Raw genomic sequence first — 8,573 nt, forward strand, 5'->3', positions numbered from 1 at the left:
ATCAAGGGTCTCCTACATAGATCCCCTTCCAAGTGGATGACAGTGGTAGCCGGGCACCATCTAGTTCTTCTGGTCTCATAGTTGTATAGGCTGCAGATCGGATGGTGTACCGGTCGCTAGGACTAATTGTTTCCATGAAGTTTGGTTTTCTTCATTCCATCTTTACTTCTAAGGATCACTGTGGCTGTATTTCTCCAAGACAGATTTGTTCACTCTTCTGGCAGTCCGTGGTATAGTCAATATTCTCCACCAACACATCTGAAATGTATCAATTCTTCTTTAGTCTTCCTTTTTCATTGTTTAGCTCTTACATGCATATGAGACTATCAAAAATACCATGGCTTGGGTCAGGTCCACTTGGGTCTTCAAGGTGACCATCTTTGCTCTTTAACACTTTACAAAAGTCTTTTGCAGCACATTTGCTTAGTGCAATATGATATCTGATTTCTTGGCTGCTGCTTCCGTGAGTGTTGATTGTGAATCCAAGTAAAATGAAATTCTTGACAACTTCAATCTTTTCTCCATTTATTGTGGTATTGCTTATTGGTCCAGTTGTGAGGATTTTTGTTTTCTTTATTTATGAGGTATAACCCATATCAATAAGTACTTTAAGTCTTCTTCACTTTCAGCAAGTGAGGTTGTATCATCTGTGTAATGCAGCTTGTTGATGAGTCTTCCTCTACTCCTAACGCTGTGCTCTTCTTCATACAGTCTAGCTTCTTTGATTATTTGCTCAGCATACAGATTGAATAAGTATGGTAAAAGGATACAACTCTGACACACACCTTTCCTGATTTAAAACTATACAGTATCTATTTGTTCGAACAACTGCCTCAGTATTATTAATCCATGTTTCTGGAGGTAGTAAGAGGCCTTGCAAGTGAATTAAAGAACCAAACAGAATTTTGTGTGATTGTGTGTATGTGTAAATAAAACAATCCCTAGAAATATTTTTATGACAATTTTTCAAAACCAAACATTAAACTGGTGCTTTTAAGAAAAGTGTTTCCAAGTGTTTCATGAGATGTTGATAGGTATTACTGGAACAAAAAAGTTTTACACTCAAATAAATTTGGAAACATTAGCTTAAACAAAGTTAAATGTGATTGTTTTACTGCAAGATTTCTCAGAGTGTTTAATATGCTAAAGTCCATTGTCACTCTTCAAAAAGGGGCTATAATATGTTAACATTACACCAGCTTATTTAACTGCACTCCCCCTCGCCCCCCCTTTTTTTTTTCCTTAAAAAGTGTTTTCATTTCTAAATTCTAAAGTGTCAATCTGAAAGAATATTTTGTGGGGAGGGATAGAAAATATTTTGTTGGCAAAGAATGTTGAATATACCATGGACTGCCAGAAGAACAAACAAATCTCTTTTGGAGAAGTGTAGCCACAGTGCTCCTTAGAAGTGAGGGTGGCCAAAGTTTATCTCTTGTCAGAAGGGACCAATCCCTGAAAGTTTGGTCCCGGAGTCCTGGGAGATTCCTATGTAGGAGATTAATATGATGGAAGTAGTGTTTAAAGAAGATTATTTTAGAAGGTATATCTAAGACAACCTAGATCTAGGAGAGAGTGAAAGATGAGAGAATATTTTTAATACTTAGCACTTGAGAACTTGGCTATTGACAGGGTGAGAAAGGTGAATCTGAGATAAGATGAAGGAGGCCATTCATGAAGCTAGAGGATGGTTGGGTGTTGGGGGCAAGTCCAAGTGCAACATTACTCCCAGAATGGGCAACTGTGAGCATGATTATGCCAATGTACATAGTGAAGTTGCTGGGAAAGAGATAGCAGTTTAGAACAAGAACATCAAGCTTAGCTGAAACACATTTGTGGACAAATTAACTCAGAGCACTAAGCTGAAATAAAGACTTAATAAGGATAGTTAAAATTCGTACTTCATACCCAGGGCAAGTTCATGGGGCCTGGGAGGGGAGGTATAGGGGCAAGGAAGCTTGGCAGTGATCTTTCTGGACACACAGGACTCGGGGTAGCTCATGGCCATCCTCTGACCCATCTGGCAGACCTTCTGCCAGGGCAGGACTTGGCATTGGGTTAATGATGACCTCCTTCCAGGTGTGAGGAGGCAGGGTGTGGGGGCCTGCTGAGGCCGCATGTCGTGTGGTTTGGAGAGAATCTGGATCCAGCGATTCTAGACAAGGTGGAACGAGAGCTCGCCCTCTGTGACTTATGTCTAGTGGTAAGTCATGCTGTTCCTAATCCTCAGGATTTTCTCAAACGAGGTGGATTGGGTGGAGTTCATTCTTGTTGCCTCCTTCCCTCCATTTTTCCTTCCTCCCTTCCACCCTTCTCCCTCCCTTCTTTTCTTTCAAGATGTGTGTTGAGAGGTTTTGTGATATCTTACAGAAAAATTAAGAAACAATAAGAATTGATCTTAAAAGAAAAACTACATCAGACTATGTACTTTTTTCTTGGGCTTCTCAAAGTTTTTTGGCCCTCCAGAATGAAAAGAGCATGTTATTGGTTCTGATTTTAAAAATAATACACTCACTGCCATTGAGTCAGACCCATCTCACTACAGAAGTAGATTGCCCAACCTTCCTTCCGAGGAGTGGCTGGTGGGTTTGAATGCCAGCTTTCTAGTTAGCAGTCAAATGCCTTAGGCACACACTTTAAAAATTGAGAAAATATAAAATACTATAAATTAGAAATGAGAACTCATCCATTATTCTGTCATCCAGACATAATCACGATTGGCATTTTGGTATGTTTTCTTCTACACCAAGGACTAGCAAACTAAGGCGTATGGGCTAGATCTGGCCTGCATCACCTCTTCCCTGTGTCCTTCCCTCCCATGCACTCCTGCCCCACAAGCTGTCTCCCTGTGCATTCACAGCCCTTCTATTCTCCAGTGATTGATCTCTCCAAGGAGTGTATCTACCTAATATAAATGTTCAGCTCTTATGCCTGTCTTTTGTTTGGCTGGAAGCCACAGGAGTAGGTTCAAGTCCAGACCTGAAGGACAGTTAGGGGCCATAGTCTCAGAGGTTCACCAGCTCTATCAGAAGACCAGCAAATTGGCCCCTTTTTAAAAAAAAATGATTTTGAGTTTTGTTCCACATTGTTCTCCCACTCTATCCAGGATCTCCTAAGTAGATCCAACTCTGAGTGGTTGATGGTGGTAGCCGGGCACCATCTAGTTCTTCTGGTCTTATAGTCATACAGGCTGAGGATTGCATGGTGTACCAGTTGCTTGGACTGTTTCCATGAATCTTTGGTTTTCTTTATTTTCTTTGCTTTGGACAAGGAGAGATCTATCGTTGCATCTAGATGGCCACTTGCAAACTTTTAAGATCCCAGTTGCTACTTGCCAAAGTAGGATGTGTTGTTATTGTTGTTATGTGCCTTCGAGTCAAACCCGACTCATAGCAACCCCTCCCTGGGTTTCCAAGGCAGTATCACTACAGAAGTAGGATTGCCCAACCTTCCTTCCGAGGAGTGGCTGGTGGGTTTGAACCGCCAGCCGTCTGGTTAGCAGGCAAGTGACTTAGCCACTATGCTACCAGAGCTGCCCTAAAGTAGGATGTGGAACAGTATTTTTGTATATTATGTTATGCCAGTTGAACTTGATGTCCCCTGGGACTGTGGTCCCAAGCCCACAGGTCCAACTACTCACTCCCTCTGGGTAGCTGGCTGTGCTAAGAAGTGACTACAACCTGGTCCTTTGTCAGCTCTATTATATACCTGGGAATTCTTACAGAACATACAAATACACTTGTAGAAACATTGTCTGCCAACCCTGTACATAGTCATGGATACACTCCCCCCTACACAGATATTCCTAATAGCTCAGCCTGTCCACCCATCTATCCACCCACCTATCAATGTTTGCCTTCACTGACAATGCAGTCTATATGTGCAGAAGGGTTCATCTGTGTTGTCTGTACCTCCCATGCACCTGTCTCTGTTTTCCTCTTCCTCGATGCCACTGTGTTGATCACTCACATTTGGTACATTGCTCTTCCCTTCGCCCAAATCAATACTTGTTTCTACCTATCTAGCAGTGTTCCCTCCTCTCCTCTTCTGCCCCTGGTAACTAATAAAATTTCCTTCCATATATACACATTTCTTTGAGTTTTTACGATAGCGGACTAATACAATATCTGTCCTTCTGTGATTGACTTATTCCACTCAGCATGTCCTCCAAGTTCATCTATGTTATGCAGTGTTTTGCAGGTTCTGTGTTATTCCTTAGGGTTGCATAGTATTCCATTGAGTGTATGTACCATAGTTGGTTATCCATTCCTCAGTTGATGGACACCTAGGTTGTTTCCATCTTTTGGCTATTGTAAATAGTGCTGCGATGAACATGGGTGTGCATATTATCTATTCTTGTCCTGCCTGCCACCTATTTTTGTAAATAAAGTTTTATTGGAACACAGCCATGCCCATTTGTTTACATACTGTCACACAATAATGATAGACTTGAGTTGTGTGATAGTCTGAAAAGCCTAAAATATTTATTATTGGGCCCCAAACCAAACCTACCAAACCTGTTGCTGTCAAGTTGAGTTCTGACTCATAGTAAGCCTATAGGAGAGAGTAGAATGGCCTCATTTGGTTTCCAAGGCTGTAAATCTCTAGGGAAGCAGGCTGCCACATCTTTGTCCTGCATGTAGCCCCTGGGTTCAAACTGCTGACCTTTTGATTTGCAGCCAAGCACTTAACCACTGTGGCACCAGGGCTCATCAGGAATAGTTTGTCCACTTCTTCTCTAGACTCTTACTTATGCAGATCTACATGTAGTGGTTAAAATTTAAAAATGGGCTCATACTCTGTGTTTTGCTTTGAAACTTATTTATTCACATAGCAGTTTACTTAGCATCTTCCTTGTCCACACATCTAAATCTACATCATCTTTTAAATGACTGCTTGTATGGATATAAAATAATATCTTTAACCAATTTTGAAATTTTAAACAGTGGTTGTGGTGAACCTCTTACCACACTTTTCAAATTATTTCCTTAGGATAAATTTCCTAGAAGTAGAATTATTTGGAGGAGTCCTGGTGGTGTAGTGCCTAAGGCATTTGACTGCTAACCAGAAGGCTGGCAGTTCAAACCCACCACCTACTCCTCAGAAGGAAGATGGGACAATCTACTTCTGTAGTGATATTACCTCAGAAACCCAAGGAGGGGTCGCTATGAATCAGATCTGACTCGGCAGCAGTGAGTTTGGCTAGGTGTTTTGGATTTTCTAAGTTAAAAAAAAAAAAAAAGACATGGATTATTTGCATAACTTTAAAAAAGCAGAAATAAAAACAGAAATAACCTCTGAAACATGCTTATTGAGTCCTTTCTTGGCCACTCTATCCATTTGCATAGCTCTTCATTTCATACCACATTTCTTCCCAAATTCTAGTGATGAGTCAAAAGGATGCCTCCTAACTTTCCTTTGTCTCATGGACTCTCTCCATTTACCCTTCCCAGCTTAGCTTCTCTCACACCTGCAATCATAGACCTGTCTGGGTATATGTAAGGTTTTCTTAAAAAAAAAAAAAAAAGTTTCTTTTTCCCATAGTGTGGTTATTTGTCCGTTTCCATTTGTTTGCTTTGTAGGTGGGAACTTCCTCAGTGGTTTATCCTGCCGCAATGTTTGCCCCCCAGGTGTCTGCGAGGGGAGTGCCAGTGGCTGAATTTAACATGGAAACCACCCCAGCCACGGACAAATTCAGGTACAGAACTAATCAAGGTGGGAGGTAGAAAGTGTTGAGCAGTGTAGACGTGGTCATCTAAATAAGTTTTACCTGCTGTACTATTTTTTTTGTTTTAACAAAAAAGAAAATACACAATGTTTGTGTTCTTATTTGTTGAACCCATAGGTTCAACTACTCAGTCCCTCTGCGTAGCTGGCTGTGACCTTGAGTTGCGTTTATAAAACAAAATATTGTTAAATAGATCAAGGTGGCTAGGACTTTTTATAGAGGATTTGCTGTAGGGCTTTTGTTTCCTCACATTTTGAAAGCTCTTTTTGATTCCTTAGACTTTCCTTTGATTTTTTTTTGTTGTTTTGTTTTAAAAACTGGATTTAGTAATGGCATTTAGACATAGGTCAGCCAAATACTAAGTTGGCCTGGGTAATATCCTTGCAGAACTTCATCAGTGTGAGACACCTGGGAAAACTCCTCTTTGGTCCACTTGCCAAGAATATTTGTACTTGTGACCATATTATGATGCTGATCCTATTTTCCACATTAGCCTAGAAAGTGTAGGTCATCGTACTGTTCATTTTTAGTCTCATGCCACTTTATAGCTGTATACTTGTTTTACTTTCTTCTTTTATCCACACTTAATTTTTGTTTCAAATTTATCTGTAGTAAAAAAAAAAAAAAAAGAACCAGTAGTTACAAGAACAAGTTAAATGCAAAAAGGAAGCCTTCTAAAGAGAAATACATTTTACAAACACACAGGCAACAGAAGCTTGGTCAAATTGTTTCTTGAAATTTGACTCTTGCAAAAATAGGTGTAAAGGAAAAATGTTCAGATCTTGGTCAGCATAGGTTTATTGGCAGGTGGAGGAGCCATTTCCCCCCACTTTTTTGTCTCTACTTTTAATTTTGTTTATATATCCTTGTAAGTCTCTTTAATTCCTTTCTGAGATAAGGTAGAATAGAAATAACCGGGAGCTCTGGTAGCGTAGTGCCTAAGGCACTTGACTGCTAACCAGAAGGCTGGCGGTTCAAACCCAATAGCCACTCCTCAGAAGGAAGATGGGGCAATCTACTTCCATAATGATACTGCCTCAGAAACCCAAGGAGAGGTTGCTATGAGTCAGGTCGACTCCACGGCACGTAACAACAACAACAACAATAAATAGATGTAATCAAGAAAACATAAAACTTCACCCAAATTTCTTCTCATTGCTTTCTTTAATCAGTGGTGTTCAACCTTGGCTGCATATTTTAAAAACACTGAAGGCTGAGCCCCTACTAATAAGATTCTAATGTTATTTGTCTGTGGTGTAGCCTGTGCATCAGGGTTTCTCTAAGCTTCCTATGCGATTCTAATGTGTAGTCAGGATAAGCACCATGGCTCTAAATATTCATAGGGAACCAAAATAAGCCTAAAATCATATGAAAATGGAAGAGACTCAGCATAGCCAAAACAAAAAGAAGAACAAAGTTGGAAAATCCACAGTACCCAATTTCAAAATTTATTACAAAGCTATAGTAATTGATAGAGTGTGGTACTGCCTTAAGGATAGACATATAGATCAGTGGTATAGAATTGAAAGTCCAGAAATAAACCCTCACATTTATAGTCAACTGATTTTTTTTTAAAGGGTACCAAGACAATTCAATGAGGGAAGGAATAGTCTTTTTTAAAAAAATTGTGATTTCGATGAAAATTTACAGAGCAAATTCACTTTCCACACAGCAGTTCACAAAAACTTTGTCTCATGACATTGACTACAATTTACCCCAATGCAACAGCTCCCCTCCCACTTCCTCCCAATAGTTACCTCTTCTCTGTGTCCATCCCTCCATGTACTCCTGCCCCCTGAGCTGTCTCCCTGTGCATAAATAGCCCTTCTTTCTCCCATTATTGTTCTCTCTAAAGAGTGTATGTACCTCAGGTAAATGTTCAACTCATATGCCTGTCTTTTGTTTGGCTTCCAGCCACAGGTGTGGGTTCAATTGCAGACCTAAAAGTTCAATTCCTGCTAGGGGCCATAGTCTCAGTGTTTCCACCAGACTCTATCAGACCAGCAAACCTGGTCCCCCACTTTTTTTTTTTCAAAATGATTTTGAGTTTTGTTCCACATTGTTCTCCCTCTCTACCCAGGATCTCCTACATAGATTTCCCTCCGAGTGGTTAACAGTGGTAGCCGGCCACCATCTAGTTCTCTGGTCTCATGGTCATATAAGCTGCAGATCGCATGGTGTACCACTTGCTAGGACTAATTCTTTCCATGAGTCTTTGGCTTTCTTCATTCTTCTTTGCTCTGGACAAGGAGAGACCCATTGTTGCATCTAGATGGCTGCTTACAAGCTTTTGAGAGCCCAGTCACTACTTGCCAAAGTAGTAGGTGGAACAATGTTTTGTGTAGTATGTTATGCCAATTGAGCTTGATGTCCCCTGTGGCTATGGTCCCAAGCTCACAGGTTCAACTACTCGGTCCCTCTGGGTAGCTGGCTGTGACCAAGAAGTGACTACAGCCTTGTCCCTTGTCAGCTCTACTATACACCTGGGAATTCAGATCATACAAATACACTTATAGGACCTGTCTTCCAACCCTATACATGGTCTTGGGTACACTCCCTGCTTCATAGAAATACCTAATTGTTCAGCCTGTCCACCCATCTATCCACCTGTATACCCATGTTTGCCTTCACTGACAATGCAAAATGTGCAAAAGGGTTCATCTTTATTGTCTGTACCTCCCATGTACCTCTCTATGTCTTCCTCTTCTTCAGTGCCACCATGTTGATCACTCATATTTGGTACATTGCCCTTCTCTTCACCCAAATCAATACTTATCTCTACCTATCTAACAGTGTTCCCTCTCCTTCCCTCCCACCCCTGATAACCAACAAAGAAAGTTTCCTTCCA

The 8,573-nt window shown here is 40.7% G+C and overlaps 1 protein-coding gene across 1 annotated transcript in view; it reads left to right on the forward strand.

Annotated features, from left to right (window-relative positions):
- Positions 1–8,573, forward strand: part of SIRT5 (sirtuin 5) — a 47,153-nt gene that overhangs the window by 23,112 nt on the left and 15,468 nt on the right. Inside the window, exons 6-7 of the mRNA XM_007951845.1 lie at positions 2,077–2,200; positions 5,580–5,695. Coding sequence (XP_007950036.1) covers positions 2,077–2,200; positions 5,580–5,695 — 240 coding nt within the window. The remainder of the gene's footprint in view (positions 1–2,076; positions 2,201–5,579; positions 5,696–8,573) is intronic.

The sequence above is a fragment of the Orycteropus afer genome, unplaced genomic scaffold, assembly GCF_000298275.1.
Source record: "Orycteropus afer afer isolate SDZICR_OR568_19922 unplaced genomic scaffold, OryAfe1.0 scaffold00012, whole genome shotgun sequence".
Lineage (NCBI taxonomy): Eukaryota > Metazoa > Chordata > Mammalia > Tubulidentata > Orycteropodidae > Orycteropus > Orycteropus afer.